Source organism: Sinocyclocheilus anshuiensis, unplaced genomic scaffold, assembly GCF_001515605.1.
Source record: "Sinocyclocheilus anshuiensis isolate Anshui unplaced genomic scaffold, SAMN03320099.WGS_v1.1 scaffold199, whole genome shotgun sequence".
NCBI classification, from domain to species: domain Eukaryota; kingdom Metazoa; phylum Chordata; class Actinopteri; order Cypriniformes; family Cyprinidae; genus Sinocyclocheilus; species Sinocyclocheilus anshuiensis.
This window is the reverse complement of record NW_015552582.1, coordinates 2248053-2259635: the sequence shown is the minus strand read 5'-3', so window position 1 is coordinate 2259635 and position 11583 is coordinate 2248053. Positions and strand designations below refer to the sequence as shown.

At 37.0% G+C, this 11583-nt stretch overlaps 2 protein-coding genes across 2 annotated transcripts in view; both read left to right on the top strand.

Annotated features, from left to right (window-relative positions):
- Positions 1-6118: 6118 nt before the first annotated feature.
- On the top strand, positions 6119-9276 carry LOC107665338 (myc target protein 1 homolog). The gene is made up of 2 exons (XM_016456168.1): positions 6119-6399; positions 8547-9276. The coding sequence occupies exons 1-2, from the start codon at positions 6345-6347 to the stop codon at positions 9131-9133; spliced, it is 642 nt and encodes a 213-aa protein (XP_016311654.1). The 5' UTR covers positions 6119-6344; the 3' UTR covers positions 9134-9276.
- Positions 9277-10505: 1229 nt separating this feature from the next.
- serac1 (serine active site containing 1) overlaps positions 10506-11583 on the top strand; it is a 10250-nt gene continuing 9172 nt past the window's right edge. Inside the window, exon 1 of the mRNA XM_016456285.1 lies at positions 10506-11143. Coding sequence (XP_016311771.1) covers positions 11053-11143 — 91 coding nt within the window. The 5' untranslated portion in view covers positions 10506-11052. The remainder of the gene's footprint in view (positions 11144-11583) is intronic.

The window sequence follows — 11583 nt, the reverse complement described above, 5'->3', positions numbered from 1 at the left end:
TATATGTGTGTGTTTTACTATATTATTATATTTTTATATTATGTTATGTCTGTTAATTTGTGGCAGAGTTCAATAAATAATTAAATAATCAGTTTTATTGCCTGTATTCTTTGTCAGTACACCCTCATCCAAGTAAACTCATGACATGCCATGATTAGATCTCAAGGATATCTAATGTGGCCCGTGTGCAAGCGTTCAGTTCCTGCATGCTCTCCCATTACGAAAACAGGTGCTCATTAGCAAGACTTTCCTTCTCTGTTTTCAGAAATAAAACAAGAAATTTAAATGATGCTTTAAAATGTTTGATCCCAATTAATATTGCTGCTGATGAGCTCTTTGTTAAGGCAGGAAGGGAAGCTCTTACTGTCACACTTGCACACACAGAAATGGTAATCTAATCTGATCAAAGCAGGGGATCAAATTGGTCTGATTAGCAACTCTAATCTGCTCACTCAGGAGGAGAGAGAAAACTCAACTCGAGTGCAAAATTAATGTTGAATGTTACATTTATGCACAAAGACGCAAGACAAGAAAAAAAGGATTATGTATACATTAGATTTGATTCCAGTTTGACAAAAAAAAAATTAATCTTCATATTCATTCAAACAAACAGGGCTTTCTCTTCTATGACTACCTAATCTGCACACAACTCACTTTTTGTTCACTTTTTTCCCTGACTGACAGTGTTTTTGTCTTACCCAAAGTAGCTGATGTCTTACTATAGAGCCTGCAGTATTCAAATATGATAGCTATATGATTGACTATTCTCTAAAATACAGAATACAGCTACTTTAAAGAGGTGACCTTTTTTTTTCTTCTTAAAGCCGAATAATGATGTGACAGCTTTACCACTGCTGTTTCATATTAGGCATGAACACATACACATAAGCATGTCTTTAGGGCTGTGTTTCCTGCTCTGCCTTCATTTTGCAACCAATGAGGCGTAAGAAAGTAATGGCATACTGAATAACATAGTTAGCATCACATGATTCATTCCCCCTTCAAGCATCAATCTAGCTTGACACGCAACACACTGCTCTACTTATGGTTTCTATTGTGACCAAAGCTCCAACATGTTACCTACAGAACACACAGTATAGTGTGTGCCTGTGCAACAGTTTAAACTGCAGATGAACATCATGATCATAGTCAGAATGATAGTGGGTACAACAATTTATCAGTCTTTTCTCATTGAATATGAAAGTGAAGACCACCATATTATGTAGTAATAATAAGTGGTCAAAACAATTATATATAATACGGTAGTTTATCTCTCAGAGCTCTGCATCTCTGGAACAGAAAGTTCTTAAAGGGACAGTTCACCTAAAATTTTAATTCAGAAGTCATCATTTCCTGCATAAAGTCACTCAATTTCCTCATATACATTTTCTTCTGTGGAACAAAAAAAAACTAAAAACTTTTGAGCTGTTAACGTGAAAAACGCTACAACCAGATCACTGAATCAGTGAGTTAACTCTGTTGTTAACTAAAACTACTAAAAGTCAGTTTTGTTAATTGAAAAAAATAATAAAATATAAACATTTCTTTAAATTAAATTGAATTACTTAATATTAACTTAAACATAAAAGACAAAAATAAAAATAGAAATGTTGCCTATAGGCAACTATCTGAAATTAAGTGAAATAAAATTAAGTTAAAGTACTAAAATTACTAAAACTAAAACTGAAATAAAAATTAATTAAATCTAAACAGAAAATGACAAAATTGCTAAAATTTTAACTAAAATTAAAATGTAAACTGATTCAAAGTATTAATAAATATTATAATAGTACATAAAAAAACACCTGAACTATAGATTTAGTCGGAATGAATCATCCAGATCAGTTTTGTGAACCAAATCAAATGATTCATTGAAAAGATCCGACGCAAATGAACAATTTGTTTATGAATCGAATATCAAGCAACAAAGGAGGGTTGAGGCAAATGCTTGTTTGTCTGAATGTGAACAACAAAATACATTTCTATTTACTACTCACGCAAAGTGGTCTAATGTCTTCAGACAAAATATTGTGCATGAGTCATTTGGATCACTTTTATGATACTTTTATAGTACTTTTGAATATTGAAATCTTCTGTCCCTATTTATCATTATTGCAAGAAAAAAAATGTCTCCAAAATCTCTCTATGTGTGTTCCACAGAAAAAAAATTAAGTTGTACAGATCTGGAACAACATGAAAGTAAGGAAGTTATTATATTTGGAATTTTTTTTAGTTAAACCATTACTTAGAACACTATGAAATGGTATGAAAGAGCATTTCATAATCACTTGTATTTACTTGTTTATTGAAGAATTAACTACACACCTCCACAGTCAGCTCTTCTACTCCTAAACCCTCTCTTTCTTTATTCCTGCTGTCTCTCTCTGGGCAATTCTTCATCCTAATCTCATTTCTTCTTTCATTCACTCTCTCTCTCTCTCTCTCTGCCTCTGATTCAATCTTAAAAGTGGTCCACACAAAGAGCACACAAGCACTATAATCCAGGTCAATAAGAAACTGACCAAAGACGCTCTAATGCACCAGCTTTCAGTGCTAAATCTAAAGAGCATCTGATTGAAAGTGTATCCACATAAACACAAACAAACTCTCCTCAAGTGCCAGGACAGAAAGTTTCCCCAAGGACGACTTTGCAACAGGAGACGTCATAAACACCGCAAAGCATCAATTGGAAACCAAGCAGCATAAACTTTGCATGTGGCTGTGACAATTCTGGCAATAGCATCAGACGTCTCACAACACACAGCTGCAGAGAGACATACTGAACCCAGGCATACAAATAACAGTAGAGGAATCATCTCAAATTGATTCATAGGTGCAGTCATCAAACAAAAAATGCAACAAGACATCACAATCCAAGTTAGAATCCATTCAGAAATCATTTCAGCCTTTAAAGAAAATGACATCTTGAGTACGTAAATGCTGTGTCATCCTACACAGTAGCGAGGTCACCTTTAAGAGAAAGCATGCGTAAGCACCTACCCTGCAGCCTCTGCATCTCATTGGCAATCTCCCTGTCTGAACGGCCATAGTGCTGAGCAGATGCCATTCCACTGATTCGAAGTCAGTGGTGCTGATGCAGGTCAGTGGATGCGGCTCCACCCGAGAATTCTCCAGTGATCCAGGATCAGCTGAAGTCTACATGAAAAGCGTAATTATTTTCAATCAGTGCATGCCATACAAACATATGGTTTCTTTCCTTCCCTTGAAGTTCTGTGGCTTCTGCAGGAAGCAGCCTCTTCCCTTTGCACTCTCTCTCTCTTTCTGCCTCTCACACTCTACTGTAGGCATCAGCATAAGTTTTCACTGCCACCTGGTGTCCAATCAGAGTGCAGATCTCAAGTGCAGTCCAATAGTGAGACCCGAATCGAGTCCTGCTGTGTGTGAGTGTTACTTTAGCAAAGCCAGACAACATTACACTAAGTGATTCAATTAAAATGTGTTACACATCTGAGCTTCTGCTCGTGGAAAATGCAAAAGATATTGGAATATGGCATATCTCAAGCATGGGATTCCATTAAGTGAAATACGAGGGGGGGGAAAAACTCTCATACCAGAGACGCACTGTTATGCTTTTCACTTCCATTACCGGTTCAATCACACACATGCATGTTATATGAAAAAAGCAAAGTGAAATGCCTGACTGGAGCGTTAAGCTCGGGATTCAGAGACCACTCTGCTGAGTCTGCTGGTTTTCAAACAGCAATGCTTAGCAATGACCTCTACACAGTCACTGCAGTTGGATGTGAGGGAGAGAGCACAGCGTGAAGTTATTGGCACAAGTCCTTATGCGCAGAGGATCTTATGTCATTCTCGTTCACTCACCTTCTCCAAGTAGCCAGCATGAAGCCTCTGTATCCTCCATCATTCTGAAGAGCCCATTAGGCGACAAACTGTTCATCATCGCACATCAACATTTTGCTAAATGTTTTCCTGGGAATAGATAAGAAAGAAAGAGAGGGTTTCATGCTGACAAGCAAACAAACAAACCAATTAGCAAATAAGATCAAGAATTGTGATGTCCAGGGTATTATTTGAAATGCAAATCAGAAAAAAATCAGAATTCAGCCTGAAATGCTTTTATGCTGCGACATGTTCTCTAAAGAGTAACAGAGTCATCTGCTGTTCATCAAGAGAAGACGGATAGGATAGGATAGGATAGGATAGGATAGGATATGATAGGACAGAGGAGTTACAGCAGCCATAAATCACACAATACACAATACAAGAAAAAAGTTAAAAAAAATAAAAATAAATAATGAAATATATTATACAATGTGCAAAAATATATATTGAACTAAATGGGAAAAAAGATTTTTACAAAAAATATATTTTATTTTAATGTATTTTATTTATAAATACTACATTTAATTTATAAATGTTATTTTTTAAAGAGAGATTTCAAGTTATATAATTAACGTCTTCAATGGCAATAAATAAATAACATAAATTAATTCATTAATAATTAAATAAATCATCCATAAATAAACAAACAAACAAAATCTTCTGCATTAATGATTGGTCAAGAGTTCCCAAACATGAACTTGCATGTTCTGGGGCTTTTTAATGAAAAATACACAATAGGCTAGAAAAAGAAGTGTAATGTATACTTCAGATCTGTGTATGGCAACAGCTGATATCTGCAGTCCACAGCACAAAGCAACAATGAGAGGAAATGTCAGTATGGGGCCTGTCCCGCTCTTCCCAGACCAGCGGCTCTGTCCTAAAACCCCGTGCTATCTACTGTTCTTAATCATTAACCCCCCGATACCCTTAATGAACACTATGAAGGGAAAGAACACAGTTCTCACAGAGGTGAAAATGGTCTGGTTCGGGGCAAAATCCTGCTTTCTTTGCGGGATTTTATCAGGATTCTGTTTTTGCAAAAGCTAGCCTGGTCAGGATAACCCAGCACAGAGCTGGCACTCTACATGGAAAATCTGAAGCATTGTGATGACCAGCACGACTAGAGCAGACAAAGTTGAGCAGTAAAAGCACAAAAATCTGGGAAATTGTGTTATGAAATCTTTTGTTATGAAATACAAAGAAAAATGCTAGGGTTTCATCTGTTTGGACTTGGTTTTATCCTGTGCTGGAACCCTGAAAGAATTCTGGATGCTTTTTATTTGATTTTGTCAGTTGCCATGGCTATGTTGATTTACACAGTGGTTATACATGGAAAAGATATCACAAAAATTAAGACATGGGAATGTATTCATGTCCCTCTACTCTAATGTTTTGGACAGCCATATTAAAAATAAATAAAAATGCTATTTTAATATTGCATTGCATATTATATTATAATCAATACACTACAGTAGTTAAAAGTTTGGGGCCAGTACATTTTTTTAAAGAAATTAACACTTCTATTTAGCAAGCCCACATTAAATTGATCAAAATTGACAGTGAAGACATTCATAATGTTACAAAAGATTTCTAATTTTCAAATAAATGCTGTTCTTTTGCAAAGAATCCTGAAAAAAATGTATTATGATTTCCATCAAAATATTAAGCAAAACAAATGTTTTCATTATTGATAATAAAAAAAAAAATTCCTGAGCACCAAATCAGCATATTAGAATGATTTTTGAAGGATCATGTGACACTGAAAATGTCATGTGAAACTAAAAATTCCGCTTTGCCATCACAGAAATAAATAAAATGTTAAAATATATTAAAATGGAAAAAACTATTTTAATGTAAGAATTTAAAAGTACAATAGTAATTATATTTCACAATTATACTGTATTTTTGATCAGAGGATAAAATGAATTGTGTAGCTCTTTGCCTCATGGCAAAATGCCATCAATGGGGTCACAGAATAGCCCTCACTGTTTATGCCAAGTGTCTGGAAGAGAAAGGGAAATAAAGTAAAGTAAAATATGATGAATTTTGGCCAGGGGAAAGGGGACAAATGACAGGAGAAAATGATTTCACACACACCTTGACTCTCCTTCTCTCTGTACAGTCCTCCCTTTCCTCTCCATCCCACAGGAACCCTGGTCTGCATAGATAAGGCCAGCCTGCTGCTAATTTTACACAGGAAAGGCAGGAAATATGAAGTGAAGACTTTGCTTTTCCACAAACAACAGAGTAGCGACCCCGGCCTTGGAGAGGATCCTGTGTGCCACAGTGCTGAGCAGTCTGGGACTGAAAAAGAGACACAGACAGAGAAAAAGTGAGAGAGGAGGGTCCCTGGAATTGGGGAGTTGGATAGACACAGAGAAAGAAATAAGAAAAAGTTAAAAGGAAGAGTGAGTGGACGAAAGATTTGGAGGGGAGAGACTGTGTCCTCTCTCATCTTCCCTGTATCTCTATAGGTAGCTATGGCGGATAACAGCACTCATCCTATTGTGGAAATACTGGAGTCCTTCGGATTGAGTAAGATATTTTACCATCTTTACACACTTTATAAAGAGTTATCTCTTGCATACACACAAATTAACTTACAATATTACAATGTCAACGTTGTACTTCTAAAACATATATGGAAAGTGTAGAAAATGCTGTGTCGAGTCTTTTAAGAGAACTTATTTCTCAACAGAAATGCAGACAGTAGTAACTAGCGGCAAAAGATATTGGCAAAAGTGGTTCATAAAAAAACAACACAGCCAGTGTGTCGTTTTTTCCATTTGGTTTTTCCAAATGTCATTTCCAGATGATCTTTCACTCTGGACTGTGATTCCTTTCACTCAGGGAGAAAATTGCATATAAACACCCACATTATTTTACACACAAGTCTCTAAAGAGTTTTGATGTCATATTTTGTAATACTAAAAATAATACATAAATAATATGTAGAATAGTCGTGTGCTGTGGTTAAAAATTGCTACAATTTGTCAATCAAATATATTACTAAAACAACATTGGCTCTTTTTAAAACAAATTTTAATTGAAGAATTCAAATTTAAAGACAAAATTCTCACTCAAAGTATTGTAAGATTCAAAGGACCTTAAATGGCCTGTGCCAGACAGAAGCCCTGTGTGCTAATGAAACTGGTATTTCTGTAGACAATGGAATGCCATAACAGGAAGCTTCCTAAAATGCAAACTATTTCATTCATTTTAACCGTAAAGGATAAGAAAACATTGGGTGTGCCTATTATTGTGGAATTTGGGCCCGCCCACTTTGATTTGTCAGGATAGGCGCTCCTCACTGACCTTCGATCTCCTGATAGTTTCTCTCTAATGATCCTGCAGAGCCAAGTATTCCTGTCATGGGAGTAGAAGGCCGTCAACACTTCATTATTAGCCTTCTGAAAAATATAGAAATCTTGTTCAGGGATTACAGGGAACCAGGCGTTTAACAGCACGTTCGATGAAAAGAAAATAGAAGCGAATTATTATTCTTAGAGACTGGTCGACTGGTTAAAGTCATTTCATTCAGTAATTTTCTAAATCGGTCTCCCTCAATGCAAACTGTATTTTGGCGCCCCTAGCGCAGTTTGCCAAACAGCGTCAAGCATCTTAAAAATTTAGATATAACACTAAATGTTTACGTGATGTTTTTGTGAACTGCCTGAAACTGCAGAATAAAGTGACAAACAACGACAGTATTTAGGTTTTGTCCATGTACCATCCTACACTAATCTTCATGACGTTCCTGCTGCTACTGTTGCTATGGTTACTTCCTAACGTTCGCCAACGCTTACACACTTATTAGGTGTCGTCAAAGAATATAGAATAGAATAGAATAGAATAGAATAGAATAGAAGAGACTTTGGTGTCGTTTACAAAAAAACGCGTTTTTGCGTTTAAAAATGCAATTATGCAAAAATAAATGCGTTTAAAAAAAATTTAAACTTGGTCTATTGTTGTTTACTTACAATATTTGTTCATTTAAAATGTAGTATAAATTTTAAATGATTTTCTTTACAAAAAAAAAATCTGCCGACATTCGGACTGCCAACCAATCTGCAAACAGCCGTTAACTGTAACGTGTGACCCCAGCATCTTGGGAGACGTTTGCCGCACATTAAACAATAGAGAATCTTTGACTAAAAACCTTGCAAGCTAGCAATATGTTGCAGAGCTCCCTGCTTAAATTCTTTAGTAAAAAACCTCGGCTTGATTGACAGTCGGACACAAGGCCTAACGTTACACCTGATGAGGATGTTTCTCCCTCTCCTGGCCCGGGTGTACCGACGAAACATGCTACCTATCAGATTGTGCTACCAAAAATATATTTGCATTGTTTATAAGGGTAAGGGTAGGTATGGACGGGTAGGTTTAGGGTAGGGGTAGGTATGGACATTAAAAAAAAGCCTCAAACCACATGAATAAGATGCTGGTAGCACAATCTGATAGGTAGCATTTTTCGCTGTTTTTGACCAAAGTAATATTACAGTGACGATTACAAGACTCTTTATGTTCAGCAATTTTAACTAAACCACCATAGACAGAGCCTTCATGTTTTGTTTATAATTGGAAGTGTTACCTAGTCCACTTAGCTATTATAAGCAACTCTGTGGCCACAGAGTTTGCTTAAAAACATGTTTCTACCAATTTTATTTCTTTCCTTTCTCCAGGGGATGTGATTCTGGCTTTCTGTCTTTCAATGGTTGTTGGTCTTCTGCTGGGAGCTCTGGTCTACATGATCTTGACCTGGATGTCTCGTCGACGGGCATCAGCCACCATCACACGTGTACCCATCCACCAATCCCGCTCCACCACCCATTCATCCTCGCCACACTCTCGGCCAGGCTACAGTCGACACAGCAGTGGCTATGACCGACGCAGCAATAACAGTCTGGCCAGCGCTGCCTTCTCCTTCCATCGGCAAACCTCATCCTCACCGATAGACTATGGTGACTCGCCAGGACGCAAGTCGAGCTTCCGGGCCTCTACTTTTCATCCTCTTCTCCATTGTAGTCAGATTGCTCGTGAGGCAGAAGGGGGTGCCCAGGGCAGCCTGCCACGGACCCCCACTCTCACTACCAGCCCTGGGAAGGCCGGATCCACCAGCACTGTCAATTCCATGGTCACTCCACCCCGGGCCAGAACCAGACCAGATTCCTTCTGGGGCAATAGCAATCTAAGGGCTTTTCATGCTGGCCAGACTCCACCACCTGCCTATGAGAGCATCATACGAGCCTATCAAGAGACGACCACGTGAAGGAAGGGAAGATGCTACAGTGATGGGGGAAGATAAATGTAATAGACTTGGACTAGAAAATTGGACTGCTGAAATCAGTATGGATGTCTTACAACTTAAACTGACATGTCCAGTTTTTCAATGTGTGTATATGTGCATATTTCTGTTTGTTTGTACTCTCTTAAAAATAAAGGTTCTTTATTAGCATCTATGGTTCCATAAGGAACCATATCCATGGAACTTTCCATTGAACATAAAGTTATAGTGGAAAAAAGTTTTTTTTAGATTATTAAAATGGTCTTCTCACTAAGAAAAAAAATGGTTCTTTTAAAAACTGTTCCATGAAAGGTTCTTTAGGGAACCAAAAATAATTCTTCTATGGCATCACTGCAAAAACTTCTTTTTGGAATCTTTATTTTTAAGAGTGTAGTGTGCGAGGTCAATCTGAAATACTTATATCAGAGAATGTGTGAAAGAGAGAGTGAGATGATTTTTTTTGGTTTCTACGGGTCTGCTTTATTGATTTAGTATAAGGACAAAAGACCTATCTTTTTGCAAGGAGATAATATGTTTGTGTAGAGTGAGAGAGAAAGATGAGAAAACGTGATAGAAAGTAAGAGATATTGAAGGTCGTAAAAAGCATGACAGACCTGAGAGCATTACTGATCTCTGTTGCAAATTCCTAGACAAACAGTTATTGAAAAAACTAATTTAAAATAATTTAGCACCAAACTCAGTAGATTGTGTATTTATTGGTTTGTTTTCTGTGAACTCTAGTCTTTTGGAATCATTGTAAATATTTCTCAATGCAATTGTACTCATAAAAATAAAGTGAAACAATATATTTTGCAATAGTTTTTTGCATCTGCATGTATTAACTGAACAAAATTCCTGTATCTTCATAGAAAGCTGCATTCACTAACCATAAAAGGAATATAGTTCACCCAAAAATTAAATTCTGTCATTATTTAACCACCTCATGTCACCATCACTTTCACAAAAGAAGATATTTTGGAAAATATCACACAGGTGTGAAACATAAATAATGACAGTATTTTCATCTTTGGGAGAACAATCTTTTTAGTGTGTCCATTTTAGAGTTATGCATCCAATATCTATCATTGAAAACTGTTATGAGGAATGAACAGACCAAGGGCAAAAGTGTTTTAAACAGGGTTTAAAAGAATAATGTGTTTACGTCCTTCTAATGTTTTGGACTGCCATATTAGCGTTTATAAATGTAATTGTATAGCAGTTTAGAGAAGACTGCTAAACAAGGTTGGGCTGATTGCACTAAACAATGTGTGTGCGCATTAGAGTATTACGGTTGGACATTTTTGACGCGTGACCGTGACACGCTTGACATTTGTGTTACTTACGGTAATGACGCTCTACGTTAATATGCGTTCAAACTGAGACAGTTCCTGTTTATATTTGCTGTCAAAAAGCGATCTTTTATACCGCGTTTATTGGAAGGAACTTCTGTTTTATAGGTAAACTGCACATTTAATGTACAGTATAAGTCGTTAAATGTTAATCTTGGACGCAGAGATTGAATTTCGCTAGAATACTATCCAACGTTAACTCAGCTTTTTACGTGCAAGCCGACTGGTCATTACACCAAATCAAATGACGAATTAATATCAAATTAAGATGTTTTAGAGCAGTATCAATATCAGCACTCTCTAAAGGTAAAGAAGTGCGTTAACTGTTTCAAAAACAGAGTAGAGATCAGTTTACAGTGACACTGCTGCTGGCATGTCTGTCATGTCATGACTCCACCACCTCTCTTCGTAAATTTTAAGTATTTAGGTTATAATCGACGTTAGAAGATAACCTTAAATCGCCAGCAGTCATAAACAGTGGGCAGATATGTCTCACCGGCCCTCTGGCCAACATTAATGTGTGCCATCGTATGATTTCTGCGCGTGAAGCCGCCAATGTCTGCGTCCGCCCTGCGACTGATCCGCGTCCGGAGGTTGAGCACCACCGGACCTGCTGTGAAGAGAGCACTGCCATGGAGAGACCTTAGTAAGACTCTGGACCTTCTTACATGTCTACCTACACAGCATTTATGGTGTTTATGATGCCCCAAAATGCTGTCTAGGATGCTATCATTTGGCTTTGAAACAGCTTTGATGTATTTGGCCACGAATACTTACCAAACAGGGCCTAAAATTATTTAAAATTGTTTGTAACTTTGGGATGTCTGAATACATTTTAACCACTTATTGCAACTTTATAAAAAATAAACATAAAATAAAATTAAACAGGGTTTAGAGCACACACATCCTGGAAGTGACCTTCACAACCAGTGAATTTCCCTGACAAGAGGAAGGAAGGAATTATCTCAAAAGTTTGAAGTGTACGCTAAGAATTCTTTCTTTCTTTCTTTTGACATACTGTGCCAACTGCAATTTGATAGATAGGTGTCCTACAGGTCTTGGTGTTTATCCTGTCAATTATATATA

Coding starts and splice junctions, on each gene's coding strand:
- LOC107665338 (XM_016456168.1), top strand. CDS start 6,345: ATGGCGGATAACAGCACTCATCCTATTGTGGAAATACTGGAGTCCTTC. Junction 6,400..8,546: donor ACTGGAGTCCTTCGGATTGA/GTAAGATATTTT, acceptor TCCTTTCTCCAG/GGGATGTGATTCTGGCTTTC.